The sequence below is a fragment of the Microcaecilia unicolor genome, chromosome 2 (assembly GCF_901765095.1).
Source record: "Microcaecilia unicolor chromosome 2, aMicUni1.1, whole genome shotgun sequence".
In the NCBI taxonomy this organism is placed as follows: domain Eukaryota; kingdom Metazoa; phylum Chordata; class Amphibia; order Gymnophiona; family Siphonopidae; genus Microcaecilia; species Microcaecilia unicolor.
The window spans coordinates 154,459,163-154,478,374 of NC_044032.1; the positions used below are offsets into that span (position 1 = coordinate 154,459,163).

General features: G+C 43.0%; 1 protein-coding gene across 1 annotated transcript in view; it reads right to left on the reverse strand.

Annotated features, from left to right (window-relative positions):
* CHD1 (chromodomain helicase DNA binding protein 1) overlaps positions 1 to 19,212 on the reverse strand; it is a 560,349-nt gene that overhangs the window by 245,870 nt on the left and 295,267 nt on the right. The window contains 3 exon segments of the mRNA XM_030193417.1: positions 5,857 to 6,006; positions 7,760 to 7,831; positions 18,520 to 18,672. Coding sequence (XP_030049277.1) covers positions 5,857 to 6,006; positions 7,760 to 7,831; positions 18,520 to 18,672 — 375 coding nt within the window.

Below are 19,212 nucleotides of genomic sequence, written 5' to 3' on the forward strand. Positions count from 1 at the left end.
TTCTTGCACAACGCTAACTGGTAAGGATCAAAAGAAAATCCGAAGGGATTTCATGTGGTCTGGGTCTACTTTCCAAAATATCTTCGGATGACGTTGGTTGAGCCATACATGAAAATTCTTGAGATGCGAGCTATTCCCCTGCCACAGTAAAAACACAATCAATATATCTCCACCATAGGCGGATGTGGGACTGGAACAGGGATGTCGACAACCATTTGTTCTCAAAAGCAGCCATGAATAGGTTGGCCAGCGTGGGAGCAACAGTCGCCCCCCCATTGCTACTCCTGAAATTTGCATAAAAAGTTGATCTTGAAATTTAAAAAAAATTCTTGCACAACGCTAACTTGGTAAGGATCAAAAGAAAATCCGAAGGGACTTCCTGTGGTCTGGGTCTACTTTCCAAAATATCCGCAACTGCTTCAAGCATTTCTTCCTGTGGTATCATTGTATACAATGATTTGGTATCTAAAGTTGGCATTATGATATTATTCTCTGGTAATACTATGTCTTCGAGGATGGACAAAAAATGTGTGGTGTCTTTAATGTAAGAGCTGGTATTTTGGACAAAATCTTTCAAAAATGTATCCACATATACTGACAACAGCTCCAAAAGAGACCCATGTGATGACATAATGGGTCTGCCCGGGGGGGGGGGGGGGGGGGGTTGTGGAGTCCTTGTGTACTTTAGGCAGGGTGTACATGACCAGAAACATTGGGGTTTTATTGTTCAGATATTGATATTCTCTGTATGTCAAAAACCCTTGTTCCAAACCACGCTGAGTGATATCCTTAATCATGGCTAGTAATTCAGCGGTGCAATCTGTCTGTAGTACTTTGTATGCTGTTCTATCTGCTAATTGCGTTTCAATTTCAGCAATGTATTTCTCTCTGTCCAAGACTACTACTGCCCCTCCCTTGTCAGCTCTTTTAATTACTATCAAGTGTCCATGTGGGAAGATGTATATTGGAAAGTCGAGCAGGTCTCTCAATGCCTGTATGATAGAGCATAGATCAAGAATTACAGCACGTAACCTGGAAGCCCCGTTAGTGCAACATTGGGTCAACAAGGGACATACTGTTGATTCCTTGCGATGTCAAGTAATTGAACATGTTACTCCCCATCCGAGAGGTGGAAACTTACTGGATATTCCATCTCGGGACAGTGGAACCTGATGGCCTCAACACGTATTTGCACTGGGGTTGCTACATGTAGATAGGATCAGCTGTTCGGCGGAAGCGCTATACACTTCCGGTAAAGCATAAAAACGCAGCCTCCATGTTTTAAATATCCAGTGAGCGATAAGCATTTGAAGGCGAAGAGACCGTAAAGGTCACGAAATCAGTGGAAGAATATGATAGTTATAGAAGTGGTTTCTGATACGTGTGTTTTTTATATCCATAGGACTGTCCCTTGACAAAGCACAAGAGCGAAACAGGCACCTGTCGGGATAGCAAGAACTCCTAGGATCGCTCAAAGATATGCACACAGACAAAGATGTATACACAGATAAGTGTTTTTGATTATGACTACAACAAGCAAGAAAGCTTTCACTGTATGTATTTTTGGTCACTGAACTGCACGAGAAGTTTTAGTCACCAGCAGAAGTAAAAAAAATATTAAAAAATATTTAAAAAGTACGGACGGTATGGGGTTGTCTATGATTAAAATTGCCACATTTAATAGGCACTTCAGATTGGTAGTAGCCATTTGCCTTAGTGACTGTATGAGACTTCCCCATAGTACATTAAACAGTGATGAAGTCTGTATCTCTACCAGTATTTCTAAGATAAGCAGCATAAAATGTTTTGTAGTGTTTTGGGATCTTGCCAGGTACTTAAGACCTGGATTGGCCACTGTTGGAAACAGGATGTTGGGCTTGATGGACCTTCAGTCTGTCCCAGTATGGCAATACTTATGTTCCTTGAATCCTCCTCTGAATCCCATGAGCGCTCCTCTTTGGTGTCAGACAATACTTCCTGATGGGAGTGTTGAGACCAAACCTGTCTCGATGTGGAGGAGCCATGTCCTCGAGAACGGCGTTGAGAAGTCTGTCTCCGCCTCAACTCCAGTGAAGCATCTTCTGCCAACGTCGAGGGAGTGCCAGCTTGGGTGACAGTCGACACCGGAGTCAAATGCGGCATTTGGTGTCAAAGGCCGTACTGCAGGCCGAGGGCCAAGCAGAGAGGCAATGGTAGACGCAACCCTGGATGCGCTTGAGGGCCAACACCAGGAAAGGCTGAGGTATCGGTTCAGGTTGCAGAACCACTGGGGTTGATGCGGGAACAGGGTCTTTGCTGTTGGAAGACTGGCACATCAACACCTCTTGTATGGAGGGGGAGTGGTCCTCCTGGCGCCATCCTTTGATGTCCTGAGCTCCTGGCAACATGTGTTGAGGGCGACAGATGATGATGCTTCTTGGCCTTCGCCCGGTCACCGAGGCTCCTCAGTACCGATGAGGACGACATCGAATCCACAAGTTGCCTCGGGGTCGGGTCCGACAATAGACAGGCCCTGCACATCAGGAAGCCTTGAGGCAGGTGGAGACCCACTCGATGTTTCACTGCTTCCAGTGTCTAAGGGCCTTGCAGCAGCCATGTTTACCAACGCTCCCCCAGTGTGACACCCAACATTGATGCGGACATCAAGGGAGCGGATCTGGCTCCAAAAATCTTCTCACAAGTTTAAGTTTCAAGTTTATTAAAAATTTTCTACCCCACCTACAGAGAATACCATCTGGGTGGTTTACAATCAAAAAAATGTAAAGTTTAAAATTAAGAGGAAATTAAATCTGAAGATACCATCCACATTAGAAACACCATCAATACTAACAAAGAGGGGTATAGACAAAATGTATCCTAACCTCCCGCTAAGCTTCTAAGAGTAATGGTTATTAATTATAGAATAGCTAAATTAAGTTCGCATTGAGCATCTATGGAAATCTGGGTCCTCTTCTTTATGCAAAGTCAGAGAGAACACAGCGGGGTTATGATCAGGCCCAAGACACTGTAAACACCAAGAATGGGTGTCCTTTCTAGAGATTGTCCGATTGCACTGGGTACAGCACTTGAAGCCATTGGGAACCTTCGTGGACATGGAAGGAAAAACTTTGTCAGCTAAATTAAACGACACGATGGTGGCCTGAAAAGGGGGCAAGGCACGGAAAAAGTCAAGGAATAAAAGCGGCCTGATGATGACAGAAAAGAAATGAAACTTAAATCTAGGCAAGAGTACTAAAAAAAAAAAAAAAAAAGTTAAAGGAAAATAAGGACGAAGGTTCCAAAAACAGGAACACACAAAAAAAAAAAAAAACTAAAAATAGCTGAAAGGCACAAAAAAAAAAAAAAGCTCTCTAGGACCGAGCAATGTGAGGAGGTGGTAAAAAAAAAACCCCCCAAAACACACCCTCTCTTCACCATGGAAAAAGAAGAACGGAGGAGACCATGATCTCATGGCAGGCGGGAAGGCACTCACGCATGTGCTTTGGATCACGGCTCACGCTCCACAAAGCTCTCATTTAGCTTTGGTAAATTCCAGACTGGGTGACGTGGAAAGGTGTCACCCACTTGTGAGAATTATACACCTGCTTGTCCTCTGAGAAAGATGGTTAAAAGAGGGAACAGCATGAAAATAAGCAGAAAGTGTTACCATGTCCGACATGTGGGCAGAAAAACACATGATGGAAATGGATTCTCATAGAGTAATGAAAGGAATTCAATGCACGTTATGGAAACCTAGACAGAAAAACTGGCTACAAATGCAAACGCCGAGTAAGAAGAATCTCATCTCCGAGTCTACAAGGGTCCCTTGCACTGCTTAAAAAGGATCAATAAGACCTGTGCAAAAGGAATGAATGCAAGTTCACTGCAACTAGAGATCCATGATAAGGCCGAGAAAACATCAATCAGTAAGGATATGAGAGAGAGAGAGAGAGAGAGAGAGAAGAAGAAGAAGAAGAAATTAAAAGTAGAGCCAGCAAAGAAACCTCTGCTACAAAAGATTATGTCCTGAAGCTAACTCTAAAGCCCCAAAACAACTCGAAACACAGTAGAAGGAAATGGCCCAAGAAGTAGAAAGGAACAAAGTTGCCTGTGACTAACAGGAGACAACAAGAAAGGTGTACCCAGTGTGAATATGACTGGAGCAGGAGACCTAATCCATAAACCTGGAAATCAATGGATAAAACCCTGCTGTGCAACAATGAGATATGCCTATGCCATCCAGAGCCTGCAAAGAGAATAGGGGCTCATCACAAGAAAGGATAAACCCTGAAAGTAGATAAACTTAACATAATTTCACCTGGCTTTAAAAGGTTGAATTGCAAAGAGACATGCTATGGCAACTGATAACCAAGCTGCCTCCAAAGGATCACAAGGCTGAAACAGTGGAATGTGATTCCCACACAAACTCAAGATTGTCTGTCCAAAGCAAACAAATCGCAGCCAAAGGCAAGTTGTATCCTGGCGAGGAAAATCAAATAAGGTCACTGGTAATGGAAAGAAACTAGAGACACCTGGGGATAGCCACTGCTTATCCTTGGGATTAAGTAGCATAGAATATGTTGTCACTTTTTGGAACTCTGCCAGGTGCTTATAACCTGGACTGGCCACTACAGGCTGCAGCATCTTTACTTTGGTTTGGATTGCACCAGATCTCATGTCCTTCTACTTTATGAGAGTTTTGGAGGAACATCTATATGCGTCAATTTGAAGACCCCTGAGAAGGCCTTTTGGCCGAAACACGGACCGTGTAGGGTCCAAATAAAACTTCTTTGGTGCTTTTACCATTCGTGGTTTTCAGTCTGTTTTTTTTTGGTCTTCTTCCGCTCTTGTTGTTGTTTTGTGCATTTGGCATTTTTTGTGGGAGATTTTGGACTCTCGTTTTGTTGTTCTCTGGCCACTATAGGAAACAGGATACCAGGCTGGATGGACCCTTGACCCGGTGCAGTAGGGCAACTCTTATACTCTTATGGTCCTATGTGAGAGGTACAATCAAAGGATTGAGAATTCTAACAGCCAGGAAAAGTTCCACTCAGTCGAATGAGAAAGCAAAACCAGTGTGCAAATACATTGACTGCAGAAACCTCATCTTAGATACAGGGAAAGAATTTAGGTCATCTACCAGGTCTGGGAATTTGGTTACAAGAGTAACCACATATACAAGAGATTCCAGTAAGAATTCTGTGCCAACCTTGACTGCTGCTAGCTAAAATAAAGATACAGCCAGCTGACCCAGCAAGACTGTAGCCAAAGAGAAGGTCAGAGGAGTAGAAGATGAAGTACAGAAAAATAGGAGTCAGCCTTCCAGAAACTGATCTACTGAGAAATAAAAAAGGGTGACAAGATAGGTCTGTTGTATCTGCCTCTTCCAGGAAAAAAAAATCATTTAAAAAGACAAATACAAGAAGTAGAGACTACACTTTTATAGCTATAGACAACTGAAGCGACACTAATGACTTTGAGGAGGCGGCCACTGAAAGAAATAGACAGCTTGCTAACCAAAGAATCCAGAGGTGTACTGTCAGCAGAATTCCATACTAGATATTGGAAGAAGATAAAACAATTAGTACTCAGTTGCCAACCAACTCCCAGGAACCAAAAAAAGGTTTCCCTTTTGTAAGGAGCCTCTACCTGCATAACCTCTGCCAGATCTTGTAAGGAACTGGAAAGTTTGCAGTGAAACATTCTGCAAACAATCAGTTATAGCGATCTGAAATCTATGTTTTGATGTTAAATTAGAAATGAAGGCTAAGCAGGCAAAAATGTTATCCAAATCTGTTATTTCCATAAGAAAATTGTTCTCCACTTATGTAGACGATGCTGAAACACTGGATTAACTCAAACCAAAGTTCCTTTTACCTGCTTCCTTTGTCCAATCCTATGGGCTCTAGCCTGTGCCTGCAAATCATTCTGTGGGTTCCAATCAGAATCAAATATAACTACAGTGTCCGCAGATGCCAAGTTTATACCAAGACCGCCAGCTCTTGTAGACAGCAGGAAGCAAAAATCCTGTAGAAATAACATTTTATATTCAATAAGGTTGCAAACACTAATCCATTTAATACCGCATATATTTATGCACATAATTTCAATTTACATTACATAGATATTTAAACCCCACACTAGCCTGTAGAGTTCAGTGTGACTTACATCAAATTTACAATTTACTATATGAATATCAATAAAAGTGAAATGGAAAAACTAAAAACTGATGGAAAATACAAATGCTGTATCTAAATATTAATGTTAAAAAGGTTTTAAATCTTAAAATAAGCACTGAAAGCAAGACCTGTGACATGGCATTTTAATCTGAATCTTTATACTAATATACTGTATACTAAAACCACAAACACAGAATTAACATTTCCACTCAGTAGGTCTTTATAATGGCCCTATTTACTAAGCATTTTCCCTAATACTAGGGCTCTTGGGCACCCTGAAAGGCACTTCACACCATTCACAAACCCATTCCACACTCTTACTCTATTTCCTAATCCTTCACTGCTCAGTCTCAATAGCATATTTCACCCTTTCCTTTTTGAGCACTTAAAACAAATGTTTTAAAAATGTTTCTACCAACCCCCCCACCCCCACCCCCACATGCTCACTCCTCACTCTCAGACACCTGCAGTCATGTGCTTATACACATATATATTCCCTTGGTTATGGCAAACTGTAAGAACAGTATAAGAGTATCTAAGAGCCATACAGGACAGAATCAACATTCTCCACCCACCCAAAAAAGCAGCACTTCTGCATGAGTGGTAAGCTTGTGCTGGGGTTGTGGCTGCAGCTTAAACTGCAAGTTTTAAAAGGCACCTAATACAGTGCTAATACAGTGCTAAAATTAGGGTGAATATCAATTTAAACTAATTTCTTCCTTTAAATATAATCCAGGAATGTATGGGTGAAAACTACCGTATTTTTCGGACTATAAGACGCACTTTTTTCCCCCAAAATTTGGGAGGAAAATGGGGGGTGCGTCTTATAGTCCGAAGGTAGCGTTTTTGGACCGCCGTCCCGTACTTACACGATGCCATGTTCCCTGGTGGTCTAGTGGCGTCGGGGCAGGAAAGAGCCCCCTCTTTCCTGCCCATCGCGCTGCTCTCCGTGCTCCTCACTGCTTTCTGACGGTCTCGGCGATATTCAAAATGGCCGCCGAGATTCTCACGGCGGCCATTTTGAATCTCGCCGAGACCGTCAGAAAGCAGTGAGGAGCACGGAGAGCAGCGCGATGGGCAGGAAAGAGGGGGCTCTTTCCTGCCCCGACGTCACTAGACCACCAGGGAACATGGCTCCTGTCCTGTTTTGCAAGAGGAAAAAGAAAGTCAGAGTTATTCCCCGCAAGCCCTCTTGTACCTGGCAGAATGGATCAGTTTGTCTCTTATGGGAGTCAGAAATCTGCAGGAGACTTGATGGTAAGGTCAGATTGTTTCTAGCTCTGAAGAAAGCCAATGTTAAACCTGTCCTACTCTGTCTGTACTATTTGCATATGGAGCACCTTGCATTCTACCTAAAGTCTAAGTACGGGACGGCGGTCCAAAACTTGGACAAGACGCACCGGAGCACCTAGGTTTTAGAGGAGGGAAAAAGGAAAATTTTTTTTTTCCTATTTCCCTCCTCTAAAACCTAGGTGCGTCTTATGGTCCGGTGCGTCTTATAGTCCGAAAAATACGGTAGTTTAAACAGCACAGTTCCCAATTATGTCCTGTTTATGGCAAGAAGGATGTCACTGATTTCCAGAACACAAACAGCAGCCTACCTCTGATCCATCTGCATTAAAATGATCTAGTGCTTGTTTCCTCAATTCACCCTTGATTGAACCATCCAGTCTCTGTGGAAAGAGAAACAAAATACAGCATTAAAACAATGAAACCCAGTTATACTACTCCATCACCATCATTATTTTGACTTCTGCTGTGCCTCCTTGCTTTGGTTTATCTAGATCAGGGGCTCTTAACCCAGTCCTTGGGACACACCCAGTCAGTCAGGTTTTCAATGATACCCATAATGAATATGCATGAGAGAGATTTGCATACAATGGAGGCAGTGCATGCAAATTTATCTCATGTATATTTGTTGATATACTAACACGGGTTAAATTTCTTAATTATCGGTCAATCTAGTCATCTATCACTCTATTATGACCTAATCACCTTTTATCAAAATCAGTACTAAGTATTATTACAAACACAATCACTGGTTAATATTTAACAAACTATTTATACAAGGACTGTGTTCTGTATTAACGCCATTGATACTCAATATAGTTCTTCAAACTTTCATAACCTCTTAAAAAATACATCATCACAAAAGTCAGATGACTTATCTTATCTTCATTCCAGACGACAGAATGTTAAATGTTCCATCATATAGTTCATTGGTGAGTATCAATCACTAGTCCGTTGATAAACAGAAAACAGAATCCAAAAGAGAAGAAATTCACAATATCCTCAGGGTGGGTCAATATTCTCTGAAACAATGACTCCACTCAAACCGGATCCTTATATCAAGTTTCCTTCACAGCGATGTTTAGTTTCAATCCACATTCATATATATATCCACAGATCTCAACACAGGCCGTGTTTCATTATAACTTCTTCAAAGGGATTTCCTGTTATGTGCCCAGTGTTCTAATGTGGCTGGATCTCCTGAAGAAGTTATAATGAAACACGGCCTGTGTTGAGATCTGTGGATATATATATGAATGTGGATTGAAACTAAACATCGCTGTGAAGGAAACTTGATATAAGGATCCGGTTTGAGTGGAGTCATTGTTTCAGAGAATATTGACCCACCCTGAGGATATTGTGAATTTCTTCTCTTTTGGATTCTGTTTTCTGTTTATCAACGGACTAGTGATTGATACTCACCAATGAACTATATGATGGAACATTTAACATTCTGTCGTCTGGAATGAAGATAAGATAAGTCATCTGACTTTTGTGATGATGTATTTTTAAAGAGGTTATGAAAGTTTGAAGAACTATATTGAGTATCAATGGCGTTAATACAGAACACAGTCCTTGTATAAATAGTTTGTTAAATATTAACCAGTGATTATGTTTGATTTGAATAAAGTAATGTGTTTGTAATAATACTTAGTATTGATTTTGATAAAAGGTGATTAGGTCATAATAGAGTGATAGATGTATATTTGTTGTGGATATCTTAAAAACCAGACTGGCTTGGTATGTCCTGAAGACTAGATCAACTGATTCTGTCAACAGCAACAACCCTAACTTTGATTTTGTCTGGGAAATATTTTCTCCTATATCTACATGGGAGGTTCTGAGAAAAATTAAGAATTGCTAAGGGTAATTGCATTTTAGATCATTTCCCCTTATATTCTGATGAAAACTCTGCCAGCAGGGATTCACAATGCCTAACAGTTTTTATTAAAAAGGTGCTACAAGAGGGCTGTTTTCCCAACATTTTTAAACAGTGCTAACCCAATGTTCAAGCTAGCATTCCTTTTCTTGCTAAACTGCTGGAGTCAGCTGTAGCCTCTTCTTTGCAGTCTTATTTAGAAAGGAAGAAACAAAACCAAAGTCACCTGTAGTAGCAGAGATCCACATGAAAAGAAACAATTTATTCATATCTGTTAAATTTCCTTTCTTTGAATCCTACTAGACTAATCTAGGTGAATGGGCTGTGATGAATGGATATGGAGAACTGAAATCTTCCACTGATGACATAGGTATAAGGGCTGGTGCAGTCGACTTTCTAGAATGCCACTGCAAAACCAGTCCAAAGAAACCAACAAACTCACAAAGTTGCACATCTCTTGGGGAACCTCTTCAGAAGCTCTCTTATCACCCCCACTTCAATGAACTATTTACACTTTTAGACTGAGAGTGCTAGCAAAATCTGGGAACTTTCCTTTTGAGCCTAGTAGTCCAGGGCGGGTCCTGGACTGGTCTAGCAGGATTCAAGGAAATGAACAGGTATGAATAAATTTCACCTTCCATTTCATCCTGCTACACCAGTGCAGACAGATGTAGAAAAGCATACAACCTAGGGTGCAGACAAAACCCTCTGAATAACTGCACTGTCAGAGGACACTACTCCTCAGATTAGAACATCAATCTTGGAATGGTTTACCAAGGAATGAAATTGGCATGGTCAATGTCCGACAATTACCCTCTTGGGATACGGATACCTCTCAGGCCTCAGTCTGAGAAGCTACCTGCACCTGAGTGGTGCTCAAGACCCAACATCAGTCTTTTTTTTTTATGTTTAAATCTTTTTTTTATTGAAACTTGATAACATAAATGAGCAGATACAATTCTCAAAAAGGAACACAGATACATAATGTCATCAAAGGAACTCATACCATTATATATACTGGCAGTTATATTATTTTTATGGTTTAACGTTTTAGTGATGACACAGCAAAATATGCAGCCTTTGGAATGGCTACGCAAATAATTATAAAGAACCGTACAATTGTGATGTCCACAGTAATGCCTATTATCATCCAATTCCCCCCCCCCCCCCCACTCCCTCCCTCCAATACAATATTCATTCTAATGATATTTCCAACTATTAATGAAGTAGACAGTCAGCATTTATAGCAAGCAAATCATAGCCCGAACATTCTGCAGTCAGGCCTACCGCTAACCAATCGGACTTTAAATTCCCCCCTCCCCCATCCCTTCCTCCCTCTCTCCCTCCCTCCTACCTCCCTCAATCAGTAACAACGCCGGTTATGGGCGGAATTACTCAAGAACAAAAACCTTCCTAAAAGCCTTAGAGGCTGTCCCCTATCCTCAAATGATTACTTTCCATCAAGATATACCTGCCCGCCTTACAGCTGGCTGATGAGAACTGCGCTGTAGAAGTGATGCCCCTAATTGTTCGTCCAACACTGCGCACCCCCATTGCCCTCCCTCCCCCCCTCCCCCCCCGAAGAAGTGAAGAAAGAGAAAAAAAACCCAAAAAACTCAAAGACGATTCAAAATGAAGCTGCGTGCTTTAGGTGATAGTGATTGTATGTAAAGTTCCCATATCCCCAAGAATGCTTTCCGTCTCCTCGGGGAGGATCCCACCACCCTGCGCTCCTGTAAGAGCAACTCATGCAGGCGATTCCACCAATGCCAAAAGTCTGGTGGCTCAGTCTGCGTCCACCCAGACAGGATAAGCTTCTTCCCTATAATACCCACTCTGCGAAAAAACTGTCGGACCCCTCTAGAATGTTGCGCAAAAACTTCATACCTATCCAGTAGAAACCCCTGTTGAGAGGGATGGACCCTACCATGCACCACTGACTCCAAATAAGTTATAATTTGCCCCCAGAATGCTTTTATTTTTGGACATTCCCAGAAGGAGTGAAACCATGTGCTCTCTTGTAGCCCACATTTGGAGCACAGTGGATCTGGAACTCCTCCAAAACGAAACACCTGAAGCTTCGTCATGTATGCCCTATATAAGATTCGATATTGGCATTCCCGCAATGTGGCATTACCTGATAGGGAGGGTATCCTGGCTGTCAATTTCTGAAAATCCAAGGTCAAATTAGGTCTCTGGAGGTCAAGAGCCCAACGCTGCAGTATGCGTCCTGTATCCTTCCTGCCACTGTGTTCCCCTAGAACCTTCTACAAACCCGAAACCGAAAGACGCTCCCCCGGTACTGCCCTAAAGAACTCCCTAAGGCGGCACCCATGCCTACCTTGCAACTTCCCTGAATCCAAGGTTCGTATATAATGAGCTAATTGAAAATGGGCAAATAGGGCACCCTGTTCTATACCCACCCCTAATGCACCTACTTCTAGTAATTGACCCCTCGCTCCTAATACATGCTCTAACCTAGTGATCCCCAGAGCTGCCCACCTACTAAACACCAAACTATCCATTCCGGGCGTGAAACTCGGGTTACCCTGAAGAGGCAACAAATCTGAAGTGTCCGCCGCCAGACCCCAACTCTTAGTCAAATCTCTCCAGGCCTCACGCAAAGAGCTCAATAGGACACTCCTCCCCACGTGAGGCGGTATGGATTCCCTGGAACAGTGCAATAGATAATACAGGTGAAACGGTTTGAAATAGTCTTGCTCTAGCGTTCGGGGTGTGAAATCATGCCTACCTAAAAATCAATCCCCTAAATGCCTTACCAAACAAGCTTGATTATAACGACGCAGATCTGGTAGGCCCATCCCCCCTTCCCTCCAGGGCCCCATCAAAAATTTCAATGGGAGCTTCGGCTTTGAGTCTCTCCAAAGAAATTTACGGAGATGCTTATATATTGTGGTTAAATCTTTGCTCTTAAGCCTTAAGGGGAGGACCCTCAACAAGTAAAGCCACCTTGGGAACTCTATCATCCGGTACAGGTGTATCCTCCCATGCATGGAGAGTGGCAAAATCCTCCATTTCGCCAATCTTCCTCTCAATACCTCTATCATGCTAGTCACATTGGAGTGATAGAGAGTGGAAGTACACATGGGGATCCAGACGCCTAGATACCTAATGGACTCCGATGCCCACTTCAGAGGAAATGCAGGGCCCCATAAGTTTCGCACTGCCAGACTACCTGTCAAGGCCTGGGATTTTGAATAATTTATTTTGAAGCCCGCAAAGTCTCCATACTCTTGAAAGAGTTCCAGCAATGCTCCCAGAGATTTCTTTGGCTGAGTGAGGTGTACCAAAATGTCATCCGCAAAAGCGGAGACTTTAAACGAGGAACTTCCCCAGGTCACTCCCTCCACTTCCGGGTGCGTGCTTATTTCTCTGATCAAGGGGTCTAAGGACAGGACAAATAACAACGGAGATAAAGGACACCCCTGACGTGTACCGCGTCTGATTGAGAACAATGTCGACTGCTCCCCATTTATCCACATGAGAGCTTGTGGATTTGAATACAGGGCTTTTACCGCATTCCAAAACAATCCCTCTATCCCCATCCGCTTAAGCACTTCAAACATGAAGCTCCATACCACCCTGTCGAATGCCTTCTCTGCGTCAAAACTGACTAACAGAGAAGGGGAACCTTGCATTTCTACAGTCTCTAAGGAAGCCAGTAGTGCCCTGATGTTTTTAGTGGCCATTCTACCTTTTACAAAGCCCACCTGTGGATCTGCTATTAAGTTGGGGAGTACCCTGGCCAAACGGTTCGCTAGAATCTTAGAGTATAACTTGATGTCACAATTTAATAAGGATATGGGTCTATATGACCCAACTTCCAACTCATCTTTCCCCGGTTTTAACAACACTACCACTTTCGCCACATTTAACGCGGCCGGCATTTCTCCCGAGGCAGCCATTGCATTAAATAGATTAAATAGCGGGGGTGTGACTTGCTCCTGCAACACCTTATAAAATGCCATACTGTACCCATCGGGTCCCGGCGCCTTGTGCAGACTGCTTTGTTGCATTGCTACCATAAGCTCCCCTTCCACGATTGGGCTATTTAGAGTTTTCCTCTGTGCCGCCGTGATCTGTGGTAATGCTTGATTGGTCAAGTACACTTCACTATCCGCTATAACATCCTCCGGCTCCTTATAGATATCCTGAAAATATCCACGAAAACACTCTATTATATGTTTTGTCTCACGCAGAATTTGACCCCCCCGATCACGCACTTGCAATATCTGCGTCGGACCTCTGGTCCCTTTGATCAACCTTCCCATTAAGGCTCCCGCTTTATTCCCGTACTGAAAGAGTTGGAATTTATAGTACAATTGTGATTTCTGTGCCCTCTGATGCAATAATTCATTTAGCTCCCTCTGTGTAGTTAAAAGTGCTCTCTTATTTACCTCCGTAACTTCTCTCCCAAATCGCAACCTCTGCTTCCGGACCTCTCTTTCCAGGTTAAGGATTTCTTTGTCCCTCAACTTCCTTTTCCTTGCTCTATACGCTATGATCTCCCCCCGCATAACAGCTTTTGCCGTTTCCCAGTACAGGCTTGCTTGGTGCAGATGGCCGCTATTAGCAGTTGCAAAGTCCTGCCATTTTTCTCCTATGTAAGCCTTAAAATGGGGATCTCTGTAAAGATCAAATGGGAATCTCCAACTATCCCGTCCTCCCCCCACGCCCTGCGATTGCAGTTGCATCCATATAATCGAATGATCTGAGATTTCGCACGCATCTATCGCAGCATCCGGCACAGCAGCAAAAAGACCCCGTGAGATAAGAAAATAATCTATGCGGGACTGCAACAGATACGCCCGAGACACGTGGGTATAATCCCTCTGCATTGGGTGCAATATCCTCCACACATCAAGCAAATCTAATGTTTCACAGAGGTAAGGCAAGCCTCTCTGGGAATGTTGTACATTCAGATTGGAAGCGCTACTTCTATCCACCCGAGGGTCATAAGCCATGTTAAAATCTCCTCCAAGAATTATGTTTTCCCCCTGGTATGGCCCTAACAACTCAAGCAAATGTTTATAGAAGTTTTTGTCATAAACATTGGGCGCATATATGTTGCAAAAAATATAGGTGTTCCTACCCCTCTCCACTTCCACTAAAATACACCTACCTTCGATACTTCTCTTCTGCCTTAATTTTCATTTGTAGACCCTTACGAATCAATAAGAGAACTCCTCCCTTTTTCCCCACTGCGGGTGATCCTTCTGCTACCTCCACCCACCCTGTCTGAAATTTATGATGCTCAGGTGTTGACAGATGCGTTTCTTGGAGGAAAGCAACGTCTGCCCTGTGTCTCCTCAGTGCCTGCAATACTTTTGTGCGCTTTATGGGTGATGAGATTCCCCCCACATTCCAAGAGATTAATTTAAGGGAGCCCATCCTGTTTTATAGTGACTAGTCCCATAGATAAGTGTGGTCTGAAGCTTGAGACCCACCCCCCAGCCCATGGTCTCACCCCATCTTGCCCACAGCAGCTCCCTTGTCCTGAAATAATATATCCAAGCAATCCATCTAACCAAGTAAAATAGAAAATAAAATTAAATAAAAAAACAAAAAAGAATCGGAAAGCTCCCACCCCCGCCCTCCCTCCCTCCCTCCTACCGCCCCTCCCCTTGTCCTACCCCCCAGCCTACCCACCCCTCCTCCCTTCCTTCCATAACTTTCCCCCCCATTACTCCACAAGTAGCTCTCGCTAGAGAACCAGTCACGCCTCTGCTCCGCCCCTGCCCCCCAACGCCCTCATGTAACATATAATGAACAGACCCGCCCTCAAAAAGCCTTACAGTTTAACAATAACGCGCTTAAGTACAGTTGAGCCATACACCTCCAGCCATCGCATCCATGGCCAGTGCCTCCAAATCCCGGCTCACAAGTGAAACCCACTGCAAATCCACATAACAACCTGCATGATGTCCATAGTATCATCTGGCGCGTGCCAACCTCCCAGCATGGCACTGTTCTGTGTAGCTGACCCCCTTCAGGTCTCCCGCGGACTAGTAGCCACGGCATGTTAATTTTTCACTTCGGTGCTCTCCCTCAGCCGGTTAATAAATTGTAAAGCCGCCTCCGGGGAGTCGGCGACGTGCTGCTTTCCATCGTGATAGATGCAAAGCTTTGCTGGGAACATTAAGGCTAAGCGGACCTTCCGTTCGTATAGTCTCTTGCAGGGCTCCGCATATTTACGGCGTTGGGCTGCAACAGCGGCTGAAAAGTCTTGAAAGCACAAAATTCTGTGAGATTCATATTGCACAGTTCCTTTCAAATGCCATGCTCTTAAAATTTCCTGCTTATGCGTATAGTTTAGCACTTTACAGATGACCACCCTTGGTCTCTCAGATTCCTGTCGTGCTCGTCCCAGCCGGTGCGCTCTTTCAATTTGTAATCCATGTGCCATGCTCCCAAGGTTCAATACAGTAGGAAGCCATGTTTCTAGAAACTCTCGAAGGTCCACTTCTCGTAAAGACTCCGGAAGACCAACTAGACGGAGGTTGTTTCGTCTTGATCTATTTTCTAAATCTTCGACCTTAGCGGAAAGATCATCCACCTGTTTCTGCAGCTGTTTTTGTTGAGATTCACTTTGTTGATAGTGGTCCTCCATATCTGATAATCTTTGTTGGAATCCCACCATATCTGCATGCAGCCCCACGAACTTTCCGTCCAGCTGCTCGATCTGCTCAGATATTCTTTGCAACTTGCAGTCTACTGACCCTTCCAACAGCGTGGAGACTTCCGCTGCGATTTCGGCGGCCCACACAGAACTCACCGATTCTCCCGCGGGTCCGGCCTCCGCCATCTTTCCTTCGCCCACACGACCCCGGGTTCCGTCTTTCCGACCAGATTTGGAGGTCATAATAACTGTTTTGCGGGCTCTCAAGACCATCACTTGCTGCTTGGGTGTTCCGATTGTAGGTATTGCCTCCGCGGGCGTGCAAGTTAATCTTTAAAGGCGCTACGGGCTAGATGGTATTATCGGGGCCGCGGAGCTTTGGGATGCGGCGTCCTTCCCCTCAGCCAAGCATCACGTGACTCTAACATCAGTCTTTTTTTTAAAATGTTTTGAAGCAATCGGCAAACTCAGTGTCAAGTTTACTGCACCACATGGACAATGAAAAGTCACAGCCTATGCAACCTCCTGACAGCTTTGTCACTGATCAGCATCTCAAGCACTCGGCGAACATCCAGGTTAAAAAGCAACCAGGAGGGATCCAAAGTAGTTCCTGACTCAAAGGCGGGGAGAATACCATCTGATTTGCATGAATGGGGAACTCATCAGCAAAAGGATACAATACATACAGATATTGTCTCTTTCACAAACTTAAGCATAAGCCTGGATATCTGACACTGGGTGGGCCGAACAATTGGTCTTCCAAGGAGGCTAGCTTCCAGGGCTGAAATGGCAGTCCAATCTAGGCGCTGGGACTAATTAAGGTCCCACTGTGGCAGCACTGCCCACAGAGGGGGGACTGAAAATATTCCACACTGCACAACGAACTACATCCGGATGCACAGCTTGGCAAATTGACTGCATTCTTCTCTGAGAACCAGACAGACACTACATAAGTACATAAGTAATGCCACACTGGGAAAAGACCAAGGGTCCATCGAGCCCAGCACCCTGCCCACGACAGCGGCCAATCCAGGCCAAGGGTAACTGGCGAGCTTCCCAAACGTACAGCATTCTATACATGTTATTCCTGGAATTGTGGATTTTTCCAATTCCATTTAGTACTGGTTTATGGACTTGTTCTTTAGGAAACCGTCTAACCCCTTTTTAAACTCTGCTAAGCTAACCGCCTTTGCCACGTTCTCCGGCAACGAATTCCAGAGTTTAATTACGCGTTGGGTGAAGAAAAACTTTCTCCGATTTGTTTTAAATTTACTACACTGTAGTTTCATTGCATGCCCCCTAGTCCTAGTATTTTTGGAAGCGTGGACACTTCACATCCACCTGTTCCACTCCACTCATTATTTTATATACCTCTATCATGTCTCCCCTCAGCCGTCTCTTCTCCAAACTGAAAAGCCCTAGCCTCCTTAGTCTTTCTTCATAGGGAAGTCGTCCCATCCCCGCTATCATTGTAGTCGCCCTTCGCTGCACCTTTTCCAATTCTACTATATCTTTCTTGAGATGCGGCGACCAGAATTCAACTTTGAAGGAATTGAGGGTCAATTTATTTATTTAAAATATTTATATTCTGCACAATTCACAGTTCATGGCAGATCACAATTATGAACATATATAAACAAAATTCACAAAACAAATTCAATAAAAAGACAACATAAAATAAAAAAAAAAATACCATCACAACACGTTAAAACAATAAAACAAAAGCCTGCTCTCAATATAGGTATCATGGGAATCAAAAGGTACTAAACTTAAGAAAAAAACCTTCTACAATAGATAAGCTTTAAGCTGTTTTCTTTTTCCTTTTATTTAATTATACATTTATTATACATCCAACAATGTGAATTAAGGACAAAGAATAAATGCAGAATATATAAAGAAAACAATTAATGAAGCTAACAAATACCCTACAAGGAAAGGGATTTAAAAGGAAACATATAAGGAACCACGTGATGCAGTGTGAGAGGTAGGACGCGTGTTACTCTCTCTCTGGAGTAACCATATCTAATTCACCCCCCACAAACTGAAGATAGCTCCTACTGGGACTTTCATGCTCTTGACTTGAGGAAATACATATAGACAAATATTTTTTACCTTTGCGAGGTGAGACGTCCAGTAAGGGGCAGAAAAAAGATGCGCCAAAACCTTGTGCTGCTGAGGCCAAGATGACAGATGACGTGGTTAACACAGTCCCCGTATTTACAGAGAAACAGTTATCCCAACTCACTGTGGTGGTTGGGAAAGTGATGGAGCCTTGTTTTGAGTGACTGTCGGGGCAAATTGCCTATGTTACCTCTTATTTATTACCTATAAAAAGAATAGTTTGCTTGCATTTGTTTACTCCCCAAGTAGCTTCCCTTTCTACAGGTCTACTGACAAATTTGCTTTTTCTCTGCTTGATGTTTTATTCTTCATCTCTGTTTCTCTACACATCTCTTTAAAATTGTTATTTAATAACAATTTCCTATTTTATTTTATTGGTACTTTTTTTTTAAAGATAAATCTGTCACTGGAAGACAAAGACAAAACCTTACCTGGGAGGGGAACTGACGATACTTCAAATATTCAGCAAGGATGTCCAGCATCCGCACCATTTGAGAGAAGATGAGAACTCTGTTGCCTCGTTCTCGCAGGCGAATCAGCAATTTGTCAAGGAGGATTAATTTACCACTGCTACGGATTAAATGCTAAAGAGACAACAGAATGACTAATTTGCAAAATAAACATGCAGTTCCTCTAAATAACACGTGTTGATAAATGGTACAATGTGCTGACCAAATCAGTTTGGGGCTGATTAGCTATACTAATGGGCATTAATTTCCTCAAAATGGCCCTGTTAGAGTTAACCAAAAACAAAATGCATAACAAAAGAGCCACAAGAAATATCAAGAAGTCAAAATCAAATAGAAATATCTGAATGGTGTCTACAAAAAGAAGGGGCAAAAAGGGCTTAAAATAAGGCACACCAAAAATGACTTACTTTAAGACTGCATATATAGCATAATCATTTACCCATAAAAAAGCTTTATTAGCTGCAAGGCTACACCAACAAAACAAAAATGAATTATCAGTTTAGATAAAAGTGAAATCCCAACACTGGACTTAACAGGAATAGTGCTGGAATAACTCTCAAAAAGATTCTGAAGGACTGAATGGACAAACCTACTGTCACACTGAGAGACCCTTTCCAAACAATAGTGAGATATGAATGTATGGACTGGTCTATA